This window comes from Convolutriloba macropyga, chromosome 12 (genome assembly GCF_964194025.1).
Source record: "Convolutriloba macropyga chromosome 12, txConMacr16.3, whole genome shotgun sequence".
NCBI classification, from domain to species: domain Eukaryota; kingdom Metazoa; phylum Xenacoelomorpha; order Acoela; family Convolutidae; genus Convolutriloba; species Convolutriloba macropyga.
Window position 1 is genome coordinate 53714837 of NC_134479.1, and position 23560 is coordinate 53738396.

The 23560-nt window shown below is 35.8% G+C and overlaps 1 protein-coding gene across 1 annotated transcript in view; it reads right to left on the bottom strand.

The window, feature by feature from the left end:
* The window catches only part of LOC142350580 (WD repeat-containing protein WRAP73-like), a 36451-nt gene extending 13340 nt beyond the window's left edge, over positions 1-23111 (bottom strand). Inside the window, exons 1-9 of the mRNA XM_075402443.1 lie at positions 22773-23111; positions 21956-22143; positions 21221-21384; positions 16210-16306; positions 15786-15922; positions 13789-13885; positions 13365-13501; positions 8917-9096; positions 8122-8252 (exon numbers count right to left, since the gene is read on the bottom strand). Of these exons, the coding sequence (XP_075258558.1) occupies positions 8122-8252; positions 8917-9096; positions 13365-13501; positions 13789-13885; positions 15786-15922; positions 16210-16306; positions 21221-21384; positions 21956-22143; positions 22773-23017 (1376 nt within the window). The 5' untranslated portion in view covers positions 23018-23111. The remainder of the gene's footprint in view (positions 1-8121; positions 8253-8916; positions 9097-13364; positions 13502-13788; positions 13886-15785; positions 15923-16209; positions 16307-21220; positions 21385-21955; positions 22144-22772) is intronic.
* Between the last annotated feature and the right edge of the window lie 449 nt (positions 23112-23560).

Below are 23560 nucleotides of genomic sequence, written 5' to 3' on the forward strand. Positions count from 1 at the left end.
TGCGAACTTGCCACTCGACGTTTACAAACTGCTGCCGATCGTGCTTCATGGGATTCAATGATGCGCACCTGTTTGTGCACCGTCACTCATGATGCGCACCGTCACTCGCTGCCTGTATTTGGACCTGAATACCAATCGAAAGAGGCTACAGCGGAGACAGCCTTCAATGGTGTCTTACGAATTTATGAAATTGTCAATAATACAGCTGACCGAGATCTTGAGAGCTTCATTCTCAATCAAAGATCTGCAATTGCAACGCTAATTGAGCAACGGCTGAGCCAAGGACCACAGAAAGTACAATTTGCGGTAAAAGTAGTTATTGAAGCTGCATCAAGATGAAAACTCAACCGAAACGGAGGAGCGCATTGAAATTTATGCCAACTCTCTCATGACGCCCATTTACGTAGAGAGTCTCACAGACGAGTTGTACTGGAGTATGGTGGAGAAAATGATGGCCGTCTTGTCTACGTTTGCTTCATCTGGGAGTGGTTGGGTTGTTGAAAAAATAATCAAACTTGACGTCAAATTTGCCCGCTACCGACCAATTCGCGGCTCATCCTATCTTGCCTTACCCCATAAGCTTGCAAACTGTCGCGGATTACTCAATATTCGAAACCAAGACGATGCCAATTGTTTCAATTATTGTTTCGTGGCAGCGTATCATGCGCATCATGGAATCAGTCTTGATAGAGATGACAGGAACTATCATATTGATAAAACAACCCCAGCAACATATCAACAACAGAACATTCACCAACCTGTAGGCGAATTTGAAATGCCAATGGGATTTGAGCAAATGAAAGCCTTTGAAACCCTCAATGATGTGGCAATCAACGTCTTTGGTTACGATAAAGGACAACTTTACCCTCTACGAGTCTCCTCTTTTGAATCAGATTTTGTTATGGATCTTTTACTTCTTTATGATGCCGACATTTATCACTATGTTCTCATTAGTGACCTTGTGAAAGTTGTTTGTAAAGTTAGAGACCTGAAATTCAGATTTGGTTATCGCATTTGTCGTAATTGTTTCTGGCTGTGTCGTGATGGACTGGAAAGCTATAATATTCATAGTGAAAATTGTTATCTAAATGCCCCTGAAGTTATTCAAATGCCATCACCAGATAAAAATGAATACAAGTTCTCAAATTTTTCAGCCACGTGGTTTGTTCCTCTGGTCATTTATTTTGACTTTGAATCTTTTCTCGGTCGCTGGATGTGATGCAGCAACTGACCAATCGTCAACACGCGTGATTGAAAAGCACAAGCCATGTGGATTTGCTTTGGCAGTTGTTGATCATCACTCAAATGTTCCCTATTTTCATCATGTGGACAGCTCAGAAGATTGTAGGGGCAATTTTGTTCGAATGCTGCATTCGTTAGCAAGGGCCATACATGAACGCAAAAAACAGTTTCCTTTCTACAACAGAAATCGTAGAAACTTGGACAAAAATAGCGCTACACAATGTTGGATATGCGAAGAACCATTTGACGGCGAGCTTGACCCTGAAGAGAGCATAGATTTACCCCACTGTCATTTTAGTGGCCAATTCTTGGGCTGGGCACACGAAAAGTGTAATCGAGCGAGACGATATGTCAATTTTACGCCTGTGGTCGGTCATAACAAACAAAACTATTTGTCATCATCATATTTGTCTGGCTCTGAACGACTGTGAGTCTACCACATTAATAAAAGTCATTCCGTCAACAGATGAGAAATACATATCAATGACATTCAGAGTTCTGATTGATACTATTACAACTCAAGAAGGAAGAACACAAAAAATTTTCGAGTATTTAAGATTCATCGATTCGTACAAAATGATGAACAGTTCGCTGGAAAAACTGGTGGAAATTTTGCCTGACACACATTTTGGTATCATGAAAGCAATGTTCCCCTCGGTTTCCGAATCAAACGCACACTTACTCAAACAAAAAAGAGTATTATCCTTATTCTTATGTATGTGATCGTACAAAGTTTTCTGAGGAATGTCTACCACCCTTCTCAGAATGGCGCAACACATTAGAAGGCGGAAAATTGGCTGTTAGTGAAGAAAATTTAAGTCATGCGAACCAGATGTGGAAGTTACTGGGGTGCAAAACTTTACAAGACTATCATGACGCATACCTTAAACTGGACCGTGCATTATTAGCCTGTGTATGTGAGTTTCACCGTGAACTTAGCTTTCGTACATACAAACTCGACTGCATGCATTTCTACAATCTCCCCAATATGGCAAAAGAGGCGTCACTAAAAATATGCAAGGCAAACATTGAGCTGATGACAGAACGAGAACATTTGGACATGATTGAACCAGCAATACGAGGAGGAGTAACATCTGTTTACGAGGAGCGTCATTTTGTTGCAAATGATAAGTACTTATTAGAATACAGGCCCTCTGAGGAGTCAAGTTTTGCGCTCTGTGTAGACGCAAAAAACCTCTGTGGAGGTGTCATGCAAATGGACATGATACCAGTGGGGGATTCGCCTTCAACGTAGAAATAACCCTTAAAGCAATTCTCAACACCCCTAACGACGCTTCAGTTGGTTATTTTCTTGAAGTAGACTTAAATTACCCTGTTCACTTACACGATGACCACCGAGACTTTCCCCTTGCCCCTACCAAAGAAATTGTTCAAGATGAGTGGTTGGGCGAATATCAACTGGAGCTAAAAGAGCAACACAGATTACCCAGCTCGAAGGTTAAAAAATTGCTTCAGACGCTGTTCGACAAAAAGAACTATGTATTGCATTACAAACTTCTCAAATTATATGTTAGTCTTGGGTTAATTGTTGCGAAAGTACACCGTGTCCTACAGTTCAAACAAGCGAATTGGTTAGCACCCTATATTTCTCTGAACAGTAATAAACGTCAAGCCGCTAGCAAGAAATTCGAAGAAAACTTTTATAAGCTCATGAACAAAGCAGTATTTGGTAAGAATTGCGAATCTAAACGCAGACGAAGTAAGCTTACCATTGCGCGGGATGCTGATCAAGTTCTGAGTTCCATTTCAAAGTTCGAGTTTGATCGGTTCATGATATTCGGAGATATCCTGGCCGCATTGTCTTTCCACGCCTGGAAGATTTATTGGAATACCCCAACAATAATTGGAGCAACTATACTTGATCTGGCCAAGTATCAAATGTAAAATTTCCATTACTACACAATGCTCGCTCATTTTGATTTTCGTTTGTTATATAGTGACACGGATAGTTTACTATATAAAATCCGGAGTAAAGACTTTTATGAGGAATTAGCAAGAAAGCCAGCTTCAGTTGTTAGCGAATTCGATTTCTCCAATTATCCGAACGATCACTATTTATACAGATCAGAAAATAAACGGGTAGTCCTCAAGTTTAAGGACGAAATTGCGGGAGATTTTATTACGGAGTTTGTATGTTTAAAGCCGAAACTATACTCAATACTCTCAAAAAGTAAGTATTCTTTGTTTGTTCTAAAGAACGTTAGTTCTATCTTTAAATTACAAAGGTTGTTATTAGGCTTCTGACTGTTATTAGTTTTATTATATACATAGGGGGTTAGTAAACATTTAAAAATTTGATTAAAGGCTTTTTTTCTCTTTAGGTTGTCGAAAATTTTCGGCTAAAGGAGTAACAAAGGCCGCTCAACAACGTCTCCGGCATGATGATTTCTTGAGCACACTGATGACAGGGAACGTGTTTCGCACTGAAAGCACACGAATAATGTCCGATCATCATGTATTGGAAACTGTTACTACCAACAAAATATGCCTTTCAGCGTTTGATAACAAACGGTATATTCTACCCTGCGGTACAAAAACTCTACCCTTCGGACATTATGAGACCGTTGATTGTGGTGTCGATGAAATTAATTGGGGTAGTGATGATATTCAGTGGGATAATGAGTTACTCAAACTTACTTCTCAGCTCTAGTCCAGAATGGGATAATGATTTTGTAGTATCTCAAACTTCCTCAGCAGTCGCTCTCTCAGTGCCAGCCTCCACTACCAGCTCTTGGGAAACTCCCGACCCAGGTTTAGTAGTAACTGAGCAGATAACTGAATCTGATATTGACAGTGACGATATTGCAGATATTGACGCCAGTTCCAGTGAAAGCTCCTCTTCTGACAACCCCTTCATAAACTTTGAAGCTGAAGAAGCAAGCAGCAGCGAAGAAGAAGAACCAGCACGCAAAATAAGACGGCGCTAATGCCAATTTAATTGCATGCCATTTTGGTGAAACTGCGTGTAGTAATACACAGTGTATATATTAATTTTGTTTTGAGTGTTTAGTTTGGTTTCAATTCAATCTTTTCTTACAAATCTAACAAACCGGAGAAAGGCGCAAAAGGAAAGGAATAAAGGCGAAAGAAAGCTAGTTTACATGTATCACCCATGCACGGCCGTAGTCAAATGTTTTACATGTAGCGCCGCCAAGGATAACCCCCTATTATCACGTATTAATTCGAAGGATAACCCCCCCCCCCTCCCCCTATCTTAGTACCCTATTATCTTACTACTCACTCATGAAACAAAAACTAAATTCTTGAAAAAATAAGCTCTTAAAAACAACTCAAAATGCTCCGAAAACAATAGGCAAGTCAGAGTAGGCTAAAAAACTTGTCTGGGATCACAGAAAAAACGACCAAACTACCAAAATTAAACAAGAATAATTTTAAAAATTTTCCATTTTTTGTCCCATTTCTCACAAAAAATTGTCATACACTAACAAAACTGTACTCACTTGGTATCTATATAATCAGCAAGTAAAAAGGCATTTAAGAACCTACTATCGGCAGCAAAAAGAAATAACACGATTTTTTTTTATAAAAAAACTGCTTATTTTAAAAAAAAGCCGCACGAACAAATATTTTTACTTGCTTTTAAAATTTTTCCACGACCCAATTTCTCGCTCCCTAAAAAACAACGGTAAAAAACAACTCTTGTCGCCCCAATATCACTGGATTTTCTTCAACACTTAAACAACTCGTTTCTTCAACAAAACTTTCACGTTTCAATTCTTGTGCTTCAACAAATTTGACAATTGTAAAGAAAACCAGTGCAACATAACGCTCAGCTTGCAGCATCGCAGCTTTAAAAATCAAATTAGTTTTTCTATTGGATTTGATAGAGAGGTTAAAGCAAAAACGTTATCCTACCACTTGGTACAACATTTAATGTTCTTTTATCAAAAAATTTCGTCTAATACTCAAGTAACTTTTCTTTATTGGAATACAACACTTTAATTTTGGTTGAAAAACTTGTAACTTTGCATAGACTCTATAACAAAAATTTTACAATTTGCATGTGCATTTCAAGAAAAACTCCTGCTTTTATCATTCAAATACATCCTTTTTTGTTGTGTGCCTGTACTTCATTGGTAAGTTTAGTAATACAGAGTGATTCATCTAGACAACGAACTCCAACGACACATGACCAATCGATAATCACCTTGAGTTGATCAGGGGCTCTCTCAATATTAGTTATAGCAAAAAAGGAACGCGTTTTTCTCTTCAGATTATAAAAGTACCGTGATGATTTTTCAGCTAATGCAGCAAGTATTTGACCATGAGCACATGGGATTTTTATTTTGATAGGAGACACAGCACTCATCGAGAAAACAAAAAACTGCAAGCAACGAAACAAAAAACGCTAAATTTTGCTGCAAAATCAGTAAAAGTTTAGGCATTGCTGAAATTTTATCGTGAGAGCTCGGCAGGAGTACCATCTGCGTACTGTATTATTTCACAAAACGAATAGTTGCAGAGATCATGACCATTTAGCTTGAACAAGAAAAGATATAAATCTGTCTCATGCGGAACTCTTTGCATCATTTCAATCCACACTGATTTAGCATTATTTATAATCACTCGTTGTGTTCTAGCTTGTAATTAGCTTGAGCTAAAAACAAAAATAAAAAATCCACATATTTTTGAACATAAGTTTGTGATTGATGGAGCCAAAAACATTTGATACATCTAAAATCGCTGCTGCGTTAATTCTAATCGCAATGTTGTGTTTTTGTCAGTTAAATTGCTAGCGCATCCTTTGCAGAAAACTTCAGGAAAAAAATGTGTTTTGAAATCAAGACATCCTTAAGCACATGTTTCTTTTTCTTTAAATAGCAATCCAAAATTTTGCTAAAGCTAGTGTTATCTCATAAAAAGGAGAGATGTCAGCTGAGATCAGCAGGGAGTGTATGCTTCTGTAAACTGTTTAGATAGAAAACAAAACAGCAAGCTCAGCTAGCTCAAAGCTGCATCACGAAGAGCCTATGAGGGAATGCTTAAATTACCCAAAGATTGGCATTTTCCAAGAGCAAACTGCTTTAACACATTGAAACAAAAACGTTAGCAAATAAAAGAAAAAGGTGTTTTTATGCAGCAGCCTGGTCGCATCTAGTATAATTTCTTCATTCAAGAAATTCTCCTAATTACCTGTGATTAAAATAAAGTAAACAGACCATTTTAGAATGACTGCAACAATACCATTGATTAAAATTTTTGAACAGTGCGCAGTTGTGGTCGTTTTCCAATTTCTTTTTTCATTGATCAGATTCCATTTCCGCTCTGAGGTTGCGCTTTCAATTAAATGATAAAAAAATTCTCAAAATCTTACTAATACTCAGCGCATAACCAAGCTTTCAAATTGAAAACTCTTTGTTTGATTCTAAATAGAGGTTTTTCTTTAGTACGATATCGTTAAGTGTATTTTTTGTTAAGGGGCGAATTAACAAGGGCGAATTGTGACCTGTTTTTTCCCTATAAAAATGGTTAGAGCGACATGAAAAAGTATTTGGTGTTTAATTTTTATTTTGTATATGCGACTTCACAACGGAGAAATGCTTCTTACTCACCTTTAGATCGCACGGCTGAACAATTATTTCTAAATTTGACTGCTTTTTGTTTTCCAAACAGTTGATATTATAGTCGCCCATCAAAACTATTGTTTTGTTATCCGTTACCGATTTTCAATTGATCGAAAAGATTGCACTAAGACAACTCGAAGAAATTTATTCGGACTAATAGCAAACGTTTGTGGGGTAATTTTTAAAACTGTTTGGTCAAGTTATTTCTACCCAAAGAGTATCAAAAAGAGTACTTTTGAAAGCCAGATACATGCGTAGCTTTGGGTTGAGTTTCCGAGTAACAATTAACATTACACCACGCCCTTCCATCTCTCTTTCTCTCTCTCTGTCCTAGAGAAAGCTTGTCGTGTTTGGGTTTATCAACTCAAGGTCATTAGCCGTATCTAGCCAAGTTTCAATTAGAGCGCAGAGGCAATTAGTGTCAACATCTTTTTTAACTGAGATTATATGAGTAATTTTCTCAAAAAATGTCTGATTGTTTAAATTGAGCCAGGATTGCTTTCAATATCTCCGGACATCACACGAAATAGTCAAATACTGTTATTGTACAGCCAGAGACAAAATTCAACCAATACGCAAACAAATCCTACTGATATTAAAGCTTGCTTCTTGCTCTTGGATTTGGTTGTGAACTAAATTTTATTCGCCAGTGTTATTGATTCAAGTGACGTGAAAGAGGAAATCACTTGAGAACTCAACAACATTATTCCAAAAGTTATCAAACATATCTACCAGATTCAGTCAATTCAACAGAAATCTACAAACAATTTGACAACTTATTATTACTACTATGGTTTCTAACGTCAACAAGTTAAAGTTTAGATTTGCACCTTTATTAGGCCAGCACTGCTCTTGGAATTCTTGAAACCGTTTATTCATTTGATAGCTGCAGTTAGTGCGCTTAATATAGTCTCACAAAAGCCGGTACATGTATAAAGATAAAAACATTAGATTATTTTCAAGAAACCCCATGAAAGAGGTAATTATGATGGTGGTTTCTTTCACAGACAGGCAAATTTTCATTCCATTCCCTCTTTAACCGTAATATGAAATGTACCGGCTACTTCGAGCGTTTATTACCCCTAATGTGCTGGAATATTTTTTTGGTGAGAAGGGACTAAATGGAATGGATAGATGAAGCACAATTATTGTTGAGCACAATTATTGCTTTCAGTACTTCAAGAGGCTTCATCAATCTGAAAATTCTCTGAAGTCCATATTCCAAATGACCTCCGATATCTTATTAATACTTTAAGAAGCGAGTCTATCTTACCTTGACATGAGGTACAATCCATTACAGCTGAAGGCCAGAAGACCAGGACCCATTTTTGGATTTGGCTTTTCAGGGTCCGGAGTTGTATAAGGGATCTCAAAAGGTCGTTGCTCTACTAGTTCGTACTTGACCTGAACAGAAATCTCAAAAAACCAACGTATTGATTATCTGTTCGTTGCGGTCTGTTAATTATTGCTTACGTTCTTTGCAACAAAAAAGCATTCTGAAATGAGAATAAACTTCCTCTTGAAATACGGGGGAAAATCTCAAGCCAAACTTAAAAGATCTTAAAACAGCATCTTCTCCACCAATTTGAAATTGTACCATTCGAAAACATTAGCTACTTAAAGTTATTTTTTAAATGCTTGAACATAATCCTAACTAAGTCACTTTTTTCTTTCAGTTGAAGATATTGATTAACAGTTCAATCTTCTTGCCCAAAAACTTTTTTGCTTAGCTTCTACGCAAATCTGAAATCTATTCATTTTGAAGTAATACATTCGTTTTTGGTGCCAGCGGTGATTGATAACCATTTTTTAATTAAGTAAATGTTGATATAAAATCTTGATATATTTCGTTCAACTTGATGACGTTTAGCTTGATAAATGTCGTTCAACTTGATGAAGTTTAGCTTGATAAATGTCGTTCAACTTGATGTCGTTTAGCTTGATAAATGTCGTTCAACTTGCTGTCGTTTAAGTTAATGTTTTTCAATTTATAACCTCTTTAACTCTTCATGGTAAGACTAAAACCCAATTCCAACCAAAGAAGAGCTCCGTATTGATGTGCAGGTACCTGTTTGACTTTGAGGGGTCCACTCGGCTGCATATTAACAATAGGCGACATACTCAAAGCATCAGTTCTAAAATCTGTCTCTTTGTACACAGTCGCACACTCGCTAGATAACACTGACTGTGATAAAATGTCCGATTTATTAGTTGAGGTCGTAGAGGCGTTCGCTGTTGAATTGTTGTCCTGAAAAAAAAGTCCAGTCTAAGCGATTATAAAAGACGTAGAAGACAGTTTGATAACTATATATTGGAGCACACGGAATTTGGTCAACTCTCTCAAAAATGATAGCTCACTTTTGGTCAACGCAAATGCTTTGCTGACCTCTTTGAAAAAAAATAAGTTCAATTAAAAACTGTTTTCTATAGAATTCGCTGTTACTGCTTTGCCGATGATACTAGGCAGCTATTATGTTCCACGAATGATCTGTTTGCTGACTCTCAGAAAGATCTAGATATGTCCTCTTCTTGCTCAAAACGTAACATCTTGATATTCAATTCGGCGAAATGTACGTATATTCATTTTCCGAAAAGCTGAAATTTACTCAGTCAACATCAGATCTTGGACTTGAAATTATTACCAGTCTCGAGATGGGACTTCTATATTGGCTCAGATTGCACAAGGCCAGGCAGAACTAACGACCGATGAATTGCTCTCGAACAACAGACAGGGGTAATTTCATTTAAAGTGCGCGTTGCTTAGAAACGTTTTATGGGTGCAGACAAACTTCCCCACTAGGGTTCGAACCCGGACCTCTAGATCAGCAGCCTGACAACTCAACTACTACAAAGGCCTTGATCTCCAATCGCTTTAACCATCAAACCTTCTTCCAGAAGAAAACTTATATCACTTAAAAATAAAGAAAAGAGTGAAAAAGAGACTCAGGAAGTCAAAGAATATTTTACAACGAAAGCGTAAAAGCGTCAGGCAAAAATGTTTTCCATAAAACCAACGCACTTTTGCACAATAATTGCTTCAAACCTCGTTCGAGAGCAATTAATTACGTTAGGCACAATATTCCGTACAGATTACCTAGTTAATTCGAGCATGATCTGTATTTGGCGTTCATTTTTCTGCCAAACTGTGCGACTGTCCTGCTTGGCATGCCAATCTCACGCATTTCCGATTACTGGAGAACTTTAACATGAAATGCCTGAGTTTCTGTTTTGGAAAAAAGCTAAATTGATCTTTTGAATATTGCTGATGTAATTCCTATCACATGTCCTCTTGAGCTTTGACCTGAAGTTTTTTGCGACTATTGTCAGACGTTTCAGTTGTATTGAACTTGATAATTATTTCACTGCCAAGAAGAACTGCAAATCTTTACGGAGTGAGAAAAATTGATATAAATTGAGTGAGTTTACAATTGATAAACATAACCGACTAAACGTCGGAAGAATTGCTCTCGAACGACTAGTCGGAGCTCTAATGAATTACAGCCTGCTTCAGTCAGGGGGAGAGGAGGGAGGGAGGAGGAGCATAAATGGGACTAAGTTCAATAGTGGGCTTCAAATAACCACATTATAGGTTAACATATACCACTGTTAAGATTTAAAGTCACCAGTTTCGGTGCACTTTTCATTTGACTTTTAGTATTAAATTGCCGCCAATTGAGTTCAGCTGCTTGAAATTGTGATTGAGAGAGAATTTTAGATCACGGGAAACGCAAAAAGTCAAGGGCGTTAAAGTCACTCGAAAAGTCAAAATTGTCAAGCAAAAATTTTGCATTAAAAAAAAACACACACGTTTAAAACAATTGCGAAGAAACTTCATTCAAGGGCAATTGAAAACTTATCAATGAAACTACCTAATATAATCGAATCACTTTTTGGCCAATGATTTAAATGACAGTACTGATCTTAATATTCTTTTCATCATAAAACACTATAAATCGCTGTAAGCTTTCATAAATGTTTTAAATTTTAAATAAGACTCGACGAGAACGTGTACATGGTCAATCAAATTGCACGGTGCCGTTTTAGATGCTGATTTTCAGATGGAATGCTGAATCATCTTTTGAGTACATTCCAGCAAAAAAAATTATAGTCTTGTCAAAATTCTGTTACTTGAAAAAACATACCCGGCAGATTGCCGGAAAATAGCCGCCGCTGATTCCAATAAGCATGATTGGGATCGAAAGAAAAGATATTCAAAAAAAAGATTTTGGTACAAAAACATTTTTAAGTCCGATTTATTTTGATGGCATTTCGTAGTTGAACATACTTGTTTCTTAGAGAGATGCTACAGGGAATTCTATCAAAACCAATAAGCATTAGAGATGCTAACTTAGACTTATATTCAAATAGCGGGCATCTAAAATTGGGCTTTATGGGTTTATCCCGTTTCTATTTCTGACTTCAATTTTTTATACTGACTGTTCATTTTGAATTGCTTTGCTGAGCAACATATGTTCAAAATCGCTTTTAGCAGAATGAGAGAAAAGAGAAACTAGCCTAGAGAAGTCAAAAAGTTTTCACGCAAAATGTTGAAAAAGCGGCAAAATGAGGTAAAGCGAATCATTTTTTTGTTCGACGAAGTAAAAAAATATAGCAGGACAAGTCCTAAAATACAATCCAAAGAACTGAATGAAAAACTCAGACGTACTCTACCTGACCAGCAGATCAATTGAACAATGCCAGCCAGAACACAAACAAAATCATCTCAAAAAATTGAGAAACTAAAAGAATCTAAACTAAACAAAAATATACTCATTGCTAAAACTCTTGAAGCTTTTAAACCTAAGGCAAAATTTTTTCCCTTTAAAAAAACTTAATTCAGAAATATGTTAAAAACCAGTTTTTTTGTTTCAGAAATCGGTCCAGTATTATATGTGCAAGACCTGAGAAACATTCATTGGCCCTTGAAGATCGATTAACTCGAAAATCAACAAAAAATTTAGAAAAGAAATCAATTGCAAATTATAAGGAATGTTGCTGAAAATTGTGATATAAATATCATCAGAATAAATATTTTGTCTCTAGAGGCGATCCAGTGACCCAATTCCAAGCTTTAAAAAACTCATTGGCTCATAGATCGATAGGCAACAATTTTTAGAAAAAAATTTCAAACTTCAAAAAATAGAAATTCGTTCTGTTAAAATGTTCAAAACCATTCAATTGCCCCCTAGCAACGATTTAATAACATACTATCAAACCGTGGATGAGGTTAACTGGCTACTGAGGCCAGAAAAAATAATTAAAAAACATTTGTTTGAAAAAACTTGAAAAAAACTGCAAATTTCATCCAAAAACTTCTAAAAGTCAGGTTAAATTGTCGAAAACAAATCCATTAAAAATTAAAAACCATGCAGTAACTTTTTTATCAGAACGTGGAATATGTTTTCTCGCACTTGAGAATGGACGAATATCAAAAACTGACAAAAACTTTAGGAAGCCCTAAAAAAATTGCAGAATTTATCAAAAAAATGCTAAAATTCGAGACATTAAAATGTTAAAACCATTCCATTTAGTGCTAGAAACTATGCAGTGCTCTATTAAGAAATCTCAAAGAAGATTACCTGGTCCCTGAAGCTGGAAAAACTGAAAAATGACGAAAATTTTCAAAAACCTGAAAAAAATGCGAATTTTGTCAAAAAAAATTGCTAAAATTTGTGATAATCAAAAGTTGAAACCTATTCCATGGCAACTAAAAAATTTTTAGTAACTTATTATCCAACCCCTGATGAGGTTTTCTGGCCCCTGGGACGCAAAAAACTTGAATAATGACAATAACTGTCAAAAAATAGGAAAAAAAATTGCAATTTTTGTCAAAAAATGATAAAATTCATGATGGCAAAAACATGAAAACCATTCCAGTACTACTAGAAACTGTGCAGTAATCTATCAAAAAACCCTTTTTCGAAACCTAGAGGAGGTTTCTTGACACCTAGGGCTAAAAAACTCAAAAAATGACAAAAATTTTCAAAAAACCTGTAAAAAGTTGCAAAAATCAGTATCATTTTGCTTGTTTGTGTTTGTAGTACCAAAAATATAGCTCATAAAATGGCCATAGCAAGCAATTTTGTCTCGCAAAAGGCCTTCATCAAATTTTAAAAACTTAAATCTAAGACTAATCAAAACAAAAAAATCACAAAAAAAACATGAAAAATTGCACCATTTCGAGTCCAAAAACTCCTAAAAATGATCTTTTAACCTTAAATTAAAGCCATCCCAGCAGCTTTACGACTCTAAGCACTTGAATGACTACCAAAACCAACTTTGGGCCTCTAATGAAACTTAATGCCCGCTGGGCTTTACTTGTTTATCACGTTTTGAAAGATCAAAGTCATTGAAAAATGTGTGAACACATCTTTAAAAAACACAGCGCACCAATACAATTCATTTTCTTTGAATTGTAAAAAAATTAGGAGCACTATAATAGACGGCTCAGAGAATGAGGGCGGCTATTAATTAAATCTTTTGCTACTACATTCCTGGACAAAATTTACAACTCACAGTGAGAGCTTTCGGCATGCTTTTAATTGCTGTTGGGTGATTCAACCTGGCAATTGATTTCCACGTTATGTGAGGTATAATGTGAATGGAATGGTTGTAGAATCCAGCAGCAGCGAACTGGCCAGTGGGTGAAAAAGCTGAAAAAAAGTTTCAACTAAGATTAAAATGATTCGAAATATTCGCTAAAAATAAGTGGGCCCAAATAATCAAAAAATTTACTCGGGTCTATTATAATGTCTGCTTGCTAAAATTTACGAAACTATGCCAGATTATATAAGCCGCCTATGGTATCTTTTTCAAAATTATATCTAGCTCTACTGTTGGGAAATTTCAGTTCCTTGTTTACACGTTGTCAATTTTTATGTATGAAATTAAAATTATCAATTTGGCCGACTAAGATGACGCGAGCTTGAAGATAACTCACCTAATGTTTTGATGCCCAGTGCATTCTGGTAGGGCTCGATTTTGGACACGCGATGACCCAGAACAGAGTAAAACAGCAAACGCACTTCTGTACAGGTCTGAAAGCAAGATCATTACATTATAACTTCAATATAGACTACTAGACATTGTGAACAAACTTTGCACATGTAGTCAATTAGTCAATTATTGCCATTTTCGGAGCCTCGACATTCGCTAACACTCAAAATATCATATCATTTAACTATTTTAACTATTAACTATTTAAAATATAAACATATATTAACATATTAACTCTTTAAAAGTGAAATTAGGCATTGATTTAAGGAGCTTATGCTTGTACTCCCTATCCGTTCCGAATCTAGTTGCATGCTTGTTCTACAGTTGAAAATTCAGTAAACGAAAGCCAACTCGGGAAGTAAGTCAACTCAATTATACAGATACAAATTGTAACAAAAAAGGCATGGAAAGCAAAATAGAAAAGACAGGGAAAAATTAACCATTTGAAATCGAGATTCAAAGTTAGTTAATACCAAATTTTAAACACAGCTGTCCTTACTCTGCTACGCTGTCGGTTGAGGTCTCAAATGCAGGACAAGACCCTGGCCCATAGAGCGCCCCAAAAGCCAATTAAAGGGAAAAAATAAAATCAACGGGAAAAAATTAAACTAGGGTAATCAAGGGGCAAAAGCTATATCTTGTCCTGACTCAAAGGGCAACTTCAGAATATGAATTATCTAATCTGGCTAACTCTGTAGCGAGCACAAACCTCGAAGACTTTTCGCAGCTGACGGATTGCATTGGAATCAAGAATGTGGGTACAAAGAATTTTTGAACAAGGTTGAGCACAAGTTACAGTTAAAACCTCACAAAACACTAAAAAAACATAAACCGACTAATGTCGGAAGAATTGCTCTCAAACGACAGGCGGATTCAAAAATTTGCCCGCGACTGGGCTTTGAACCATTGACCTCCCGACCCTTAACCTGATGCACTAACCACTGGGCTACCAGTTTCTTACTTTAGATTGGCTAAAACGATTTTATATTATCAACAAGTTTTACTTCGGAGTGAGAGCACTACAGATCACTCAAAAATGAAGAACGAAAGCGTGAAAAGTCACTTGAGAAGTCAAAGAATGTTCCGAAAATGAAAAAATTATTAGAAAAAGCCAAAAACTAACTAAAAAATCAAGTAATTGCCAATTTTGAACCTGAAACGCATTTTTAAGCTCTGCAAAATACTGTGGTATCAATTTCCGAGATTTAAATACACCAAGGTTTCAAAACACCATCGAAAAAAATATATTTCTACAAAAAACCAAATTACAAGCAAAAATATTGGGCCACTTAAGACAAAAAATGCGGCTAAAAACGGTTATTATATGTACCATTCAGTCAAAAACTACTTTTCAAAGTAAAAAAAGTCATTGACTAAACGCAGCGCATGATCAAAAAACTTCTCTCGCTCAGAAAAAAGTAGTTCACACGGCGAATTCACTGACTTTCACTTTAAGGTCAAAACATCGTCTGAACGAATGGAATGGTACTTCGGTAAAAAAAAACCTTAAGAAAACCAATGCTCCTCTTCGAGTCATAAAAAACCAAGAGGACCGCAATATAGCTCGCTCAGCTTACAGCTTCGCAGCTATAATAAAACAAATCTATCACTGAAACTACCTATTTTAATTGTATTTCTTTTTGGTCAACGATTTGAGTGACAGTATTGGTCTTAATAATCTTTTCACTATAAACCACAAAAAATCGCTATAAGCTCTTGCAAATTTACGAAATTTTAAATATGACTTGACGAGAACGTGTACGTGGTCAATCGAATTCCACTGTGCCGTTTAGATGCTGATTTTGAGATGGAATGTTGAATTTCATTTATTCTTTTCATCTTTTGCACCTTCTGTAAAAAATTATAGAGTATTGTCAATATTACGCTATTGGCAAATTTAACACTTTACTACTAGATTCCTGACCAAAATTGACAACTCACAGTGAGAGCTTTCGGCATGCTTTTAATTGCTGTTGGGTGATTCAACCTGGCAATTGATTTCCACGTTATGTGAGGTATAATGTGAATGGACTGGTTGTAGAATCCAGCAGCAGCGAACTGGCCAGTGGGTGAAAAAGCTGAAAAAAAGTTTCAACTAAGATTAAAATGATTCGAAATATTCGCTAAAAATAAGTGGGCCCAAATAATCAAAAAATTTACTCGGGTCTATTATAATGTCCGCTTGCTAAAATTTACGAAACTATGCCAGATTATATAAGCCGCCTATGGTATCTTTTTCAAAATTATATCTAGCTCTACTGTTGGGAAATTTCAGTTCCTTGTTTACACGTTGTCAATTTTTATGTATGAAACTAAAATTATCAATTTGGCCGACTAAGATGACGCGAGCTTGAAGATAACTCACCTAATGTTTTGATGCCCAGTGCATTCTGGTAGGGCTCGATTTTGGACACGAGATGACCCAGAACAGAGTAAAACAGCAAACGCACTTCTGTACAGGTCTGAAAGCAAGATCATTACAATATAACTTCAATTTAGACTACTAGACATTGTGAACAAACTTTGCACCTTTAGTCAATTAGTCAATTATTGCCATTTTCGGAGCCTCGAAATTTGCTAACACTCAAAATATCACACCTCTAGTTCTTTAAATATAGCCATTTTCGGAGCCTCAAAAACTGCTTAAACTGAAACATTAACGAAACTTGATATTAACTATTTAAAAGTGCAGTTAGGCATTGATTTAAGGAGCTTATGCTTGTACTCCCTATGCTTTCCGAATCTAGTTGCATGCTTGTTCTACAGTTGATAATCCAGTAAACGAAAGCCAACTCGAGAAGTAAGTCATCTCAATTATACAGATACAAATTGTAACAGCAAAGGCATGGAAGGCAAATTAGAAAAAAAGACAAGGAAATATTAACGAGAAAAATGACCACATTACTACTGCATAATCATTTGAAATTGAGTTCAACATGTGTTAATAAAAGAATTTTAAACACAACTGTCCTTACTCTGCTAAGCTGTCGGTTGAGGTCTCAAATGCGAGACAAGACCCTGGCCCATAGAGCGCCCCAAAGGCCGAGTAAAGGGAAAAATTAAAAACATACCCGGCAGATTGCCGGAAAATAGCCGCCGTTGATTCCCATTACTCTATTGGGATTGAAAGAAAAGAAAATATCAAAAATTGATTTTTGTATAAAAACATTTTTAAGTGCGATTTATTTTGATGTCATTTTGTAATTGAACATACTCCTGTCTCTCAGTGAGAGGCTACAGGGTCTAGTATCAATACCAATAAGCATTATAAATAGTAACTAAAACTTATGAGAACAAAGTTCAAGTACCGGGCATCTAAAAATGGGCTTTATGGGTTTATCCCGTTTCTATTTTTGACTTTGATTTTTTATACGGACTCTCGTCATTTTGAATTGCTTTGCTGAGCAGCTGCTGTTTAAAAGGAATTTGAGCAGAATGACAGAAGAGTGAAACTAGCCTAGTGAAGTTAAAACGATTTCACGCAAAATGTCGAAAAAGCGGCAAAATGGGTAAAGCGAAAAAAAAAATTCGACGAAGTAAAAAAAAACATAGCAGGACAAGTCCTGAAAAATAATTCAAAGAATTGAATGAAAAACTCAGAAGGACTCTAACTGACCAGCAGATCAATCGAACAATGCCAGCCAAAGCACAAACAAAATCATATTGAAAAATTGAGAATCTAAAACAATCAAACACACTAAACAAAAATATACTCATTGCTAAAACTCTTGAAGCTTTAAACCTAAGGCAAAATTTTTTCCCTTTAAAAACAACTACATCAAAAATATGTTTTAAACCAATTTTTGTTTCTGAAATTGATCCAGTATTATACCTGCAAGACCTGAAAAAAAATATTCATTGGTCCTTGAAGATCGATTAACTCGAAAATGACCAAAAAATTTTTAAAAAATCAATTGCAAATTTTAATCAAATGTTGCTGAAAATTGCGATATTTGTATCTAAAAATCATTTCTGTGTCTCTAGAAGCTATCCAGTAGCCCAATTCCAAGCCTTAAAAAGATCATTGGCTCAAAGATCGATGGGCAGTATTTTTTTAGAAAAAATTTCAATTTTCAAAAAATTTGTTCTATTAATTTATTGAAATCCATTCAATTGCCCCCTAGCAACTATTTAAAAACATACTGTCAAACCCTGTATGGGTTGACCTGGCTATTCAGGCAAGACAAACTACATAAAACACAAATGTTTCGAAACAACTTGAAAAAAATTAAAAAATTTATCCAAAACTTCTAAAAGCCAAATAGTTAAATTGTTGAAAACATATTCATTGAAAAAAAACAACCATGCAGTAACTTTTTATCAAAACGTTGAATAGCATTTCTCGTACTTGAGAATGGACAAATATCAACAATTGAGACAAAATTTAGGGAACCTTAAAGAAATTGCAGATTTTATCAAAAAAATGCTAAATTTCGATGTTAAAATGTTAAAAACCAATCCATTGTTACTAGACAAAATTCAGTGCCCTATTATCAAAGCTTAGAGGAGGTTGATTGGTCACTGAAGCTGGAAAAACTCAAAAAATGACGAAAACTTTTAAAAAAAAACATGAGAAAAATGCGAGTTTTGTCAAAAAATTGCTAAAATTTGTGATATTCAAAAGTTGAAAAGTATTCCAAGGCCACCTAAAACTTTTCAGTAACTTATTATCTGATCTCTGAGAATAAATGACAACAAATATGAAAAAATGCAAGTTTTGTCAAAAAATGCTGAAATACGTGATAGCAAAAAGTTGAAAACCATTCCATTACCACTAGAAAATAAGCAGTAATCTATTATCAGAACCTTGAGGAGGTTTCTTGACACCTAGGGCTGAAAAAACTGAAAAGAACTGAAAAAAATGACAAAATTTCAAAAAACCTGAAAAAAATTGCAAAAATTGCATTTTGCGTGTTTGTGTTTGTAGAACCAAAACATCTAGCACATATAAAGGTCATAACAAGCAATTGCGTCTCTCAAAAGGCCTTCATTAACTTTTAAAAACTTCAACCTAATACTAATCAAACAAAAAACTCAAAAAGATCACAAAAAACACGAAAAATTGCACCATTTTGAGCCCAAAAGCTCCTAAAATTGACCTTTTAACCTTTAATTAAGGCCATCCCAGCAGCTGCACCACTCTAAACACTTGAAGGACTACTAAAGCCCACTTTGGGCCTCTAATGAAACTTAATGCCCGTTGGGCTTTACATGTTTATCCCGTTTTGAAAGATCAAAGTCATAGAAAAATGTGTGAACACATCTTAAAAAAAAACACAGCGCACCAATACAATTCAAATTCTTTGAATTGTAACAAAATAGGAGCGCTATAATAGCCGGCTGAGAAGATGAGGACGGCCATTAATCAATGGGAAAAATTAAACTAGGGTAATCAAGGGGCAAAAGCTATTTCTTGTCCTGAGTTAAGTCGCAACTTCAGAATATTCTATAGTATATTCTAATCTGGTTGACTCTCTAGCGAGCACAAACCTCGAAGACCTTTCGCAGCTGACCGATGGCATTCAAATCAAGAATGTGGGTGCAAGAACTTTTGAACAAGGTTGAGCACAAGTTACAGTTAAAACCTCACACAACACTAAAAAAACATAAACCGACTAATGTCGGAAGAATTGCTCTCGAACGGCAGGCGGACAAAAAAAAATTTAACCGCGACTGGGCTTCGAACCATTGACGTCCGACTCGTAACCTGATGCACTAACCACTGGGCTACCAGTCCCTTACTTTAGATTTGCTACAACAATTTTATTTTATCAACAAGTTTTACTTCGGAGTGAGAGCACTAGAGATCACTCAAAAATGAAGAACGAAAGCGTGAAAAAGTCACTTGAGAAGTCAAAGAATGTTCTAGAAAAAAAGCGCAAAATTGTCAAGCGAAAAATTTGCATACAAAAAGACCTACACGTTTACAATAATTGTTCAGAACTTCGTTCAAGAGCAATTAATGACGGCAAGTTAATGGGCTCCCATCCGTCTCTGAGTGCAATTCTATCCTTCACATTCTCCCAAAATTAAAATACAATTAATATTTTTTACATTTAGCAAACACGAAGTTCCCTCTTCCTCCCAGGTCTACAGAACACACCTCGTCCTACTAATCAAATCTTTTTTAATCGATTCTCGTCTTCGACACTAGAACCACACGGTGGATCGGAAAAAGGATCAATCTCTCATTCTCATTCATCATGCTGACAGGTAAAAAAGAATTACTGCATATTCATATATTCTCAATGAAATAACAAAAATACTCCCATATTTTTCACTGAAGAGAATATTCAACAAAGACGACATCAGATATTTTTCAATCATGTTCTCTGCGTGCTGGAATAGTTTCCTAATATCGTTGTTGCTCTAACATGCGATATAAACTATTTCATTAGTGGAACATGTCAGGAAACCAAGGAGATAATCTATGACTCACGACTATGAAAAGCATTCAAGTTGCAGATTTTATACATGAGCTTAATGTAGGACTCATAACAGCCATTCACTGATTATCTCGTTTTTTAGGCTGTTATAGAAGAATCTTTACCTGCTGTACAAAATTTTTGATGGCTACGATCTCTATTAAGTTGTTCGAAGTATTCTTGGTAGGTGTTAATGCCCAGTATTAACTTCTTCATTATTTTGTGTAAAGTGCCTGCCCTGTTTTGTTTGATTCTGAATCACTTTGTAATGTTATAAGGTTTTGAAAGGTCATGTAAAAGGAAAATGAGTTGTAACTTTTGATGTCATGAAACCAAAGAAGTAAACCAAACAATTGAAACTTATAATAATGGGAACAAAAGAGACATGATACGACAAAGAAGAAAGGAAAGACAACGTCGTGATCAGTAGGAGTAAAAGAGAATTGTTTCTGTAGGGTATTCAGGAAAACAACAGCCGAACGCATTCAAGGCGTGCTTACTCTTTTGTCCCAAGCATCATTTCTTGTCCAAGATATTTATTGATATATTGTCCAAGAGCAATATATCAACTGCTATGATATTAAGGTCTTGTATTATTCGATGGGGACAACGGAATTATTTTTGTGGAACCTCCCCATAGATTACGATCATCGATGATTACTTTTTTGCAAATATATAATGGTATGTATATAAAATAAAATGTAGAGTCGCCCCTCCTATCAGGCTATACTGGCCATTATCAATGCAAAACATTAGTCTGTTCATATTATGGTTATGAAAACGTACCTTTCGTTCACGGGCAAAAAGAAACAATTCCTTGTTCTTTCAATCGGAGTTTTGAACAGATCGATATCTCCGTTCTTCGGTTATTTCACTTCACTATGGTATAATAGTACAGCTTGGTATACTTCGCTATGGTACACTATGGTATATATGCCATTTCAAACTTACATCTAAAACAGCAAGTGTTACTGAATCGGGTGTCCATCTAATCGACTGCAAATCACTCGATTCCACTGCAAAGTGTGACGTCAGACTCCAGTTGGAAACCAGAAAGATGGAAATAAAGTCTGAAAATTCCCTCCTTTCAGCAAGTGCCATAAATTGCCCATCGTCTGAAACGACAATTAATGAGAAAAACAGAGACAAATATTTCGTACCCTAGGCAATAAAACCCTAGACAGTTTGGTTGAATATGTCATTAAAAAACTCCGAAGATCAGATCATAGCCGACAGATTGCCGGACAATAGCCGCGATAGACGCTTGTGGCCTTCCATGAACTGAAACAACTAAAGAAATAAGATAGACAGATTGACCACCAGTCCTTTAATAGAACACTTGACTTTTTGGTCAGATTCGGACTGTTCACTGTCTATGAGACACATACACGCTTTAACTTTTAGTGAGGTAAATCACGCAGTTGACCTAAAAGCAGAACAAATGAGGTCACGCACACAAACTTTTCAGCCAAGATTAAATGGAAACTTTGTATTGATTCAGGAGGATAAAAGTCATGATTTTTGTAAACATAAATTTTTCTTTCCTCCAGAGGAAAGTCAAAAGGAAATGCATAGATCAATAAAATTATTCTTGCAAGCACTCGAATTCGGTAAAAAAATAACCCACAATAAAGTACATAGTAGTTCTGTCGTGAACAAAGTTTCTTCAAATGCAATCACTCTTACCCGAAAACTCCATTCCAGGGTTGGTTCCGGGCTTTGGGTACTTGATATAAGCAACACTTTTAGTAGTGAGAGACCAAACAGTCACTCTAAGGTGGAACTCGGATGTTGTCAAGACACTCTGGCTGTCAGAAGACCACACAGCTGAGGCCAGACCGTAAGAGCCTTCATCTATCTTGCACGTCCAGTCACTGAAAATCGGTTGTTTCTTACAGAGTTCAGGTTCTTACAGAGTTGTTTCAAAATCAGAGTTCAGGTGTTTCTTTCAGTTGTTTAACTTCACCCAATATGAGCGTCTATAACTGAAATTTTTACACCCCTATCATGGTATATATCCCCACTGTACCACACCTAATATATTTGATTTCACCACAATCACCGCATAATATATTTGATTTCTAATGCACACTCGCACTAGTTAAAGGCTAAACTACCAAAGCAAAAATTAAAATTATTTGTCACAGTGTTATTAAAACAAAGTTTTCGTTCACGTCGCGGTGACCATAAAATTACATCATCTATTCTGTCTCGCCTCCGTGATTTTTTTACATAGTAAGACAACACCACATAAATTGTAATTTGGGGGAGGCATAAAAACACGGGGGGAAGGGCATAAAAAACTTGGGGGTGACATAAAAAATATTGCGGGAGGGAGGGGAGGGGACATTAGATCCGAATTGGATAGTAACATCTCTCATTAGTTTTTTTTTATCTGTTATAAGCTAGAATTATTACTTTGCCCGAGCGCGAAACATGATAAAATCAAAGTCCTTCCTATTAGATTTCTAACTGCTTCTGTTCAACAAAGTTGGTTACAAACCTGTTTTCTAAAGAGAATATCTGCACCAGCGACCTCTTATACATCGCACACATGACCATAGTGGAATCGTTAGACCAAGAAACATTTGAAATCTCATCCAAACATGTGAACATTTGATAAACAGTCAACGTGTTTGCAGATCGAATGAAGAGCTTGTAATGCCCGTCAACATGGGCTAAAAAACGACCATCTGGTGAATAATGACACAATCTGTTGTTGCAATTGAAAGAATCGGAAAAATTCATTTCTACTCCAAGGATTATGGACGTCGTTTAATCCTTTGAGATCCGACAGAAAACTTGCATAAGTTTGTCTGAAATAAGCAATCCGCTCACTGACCTAATGAACGCTTCATAATCGCAAAAAAATTTACCAGTACATTTAACACTGAATTAAAATTCCAAAATTTTTTTAAAAACTACAAAAAAGCAAAAATGCTAGACTTCGAAATGACTAGGAAAACTTCAAAAATCACACACACACAAAATTGATAGAAAAACCAAAAAAGACGGTGAAAATCGAGAAGAGATGAAGCAGAGAATTTATTTATCCCGCATATACACGTTACACAATAAATAACTCGCTGTAATTTAGAAGTTTTCAGAAGCAAAGACAAACAAAATGCTCTTATTTTCCCGTAGATAAAACGAAAACACAAACTGTGGCACGTGAACAAAAAACACACAAGGAAAAGCGAAATGATGCAAGTAGAGCTTTGAAAGAAAATAGCTTTGATGGCGAATGACAAACATCTAGAATGAAACATGCAAATTCTGTGTTGAACCCGA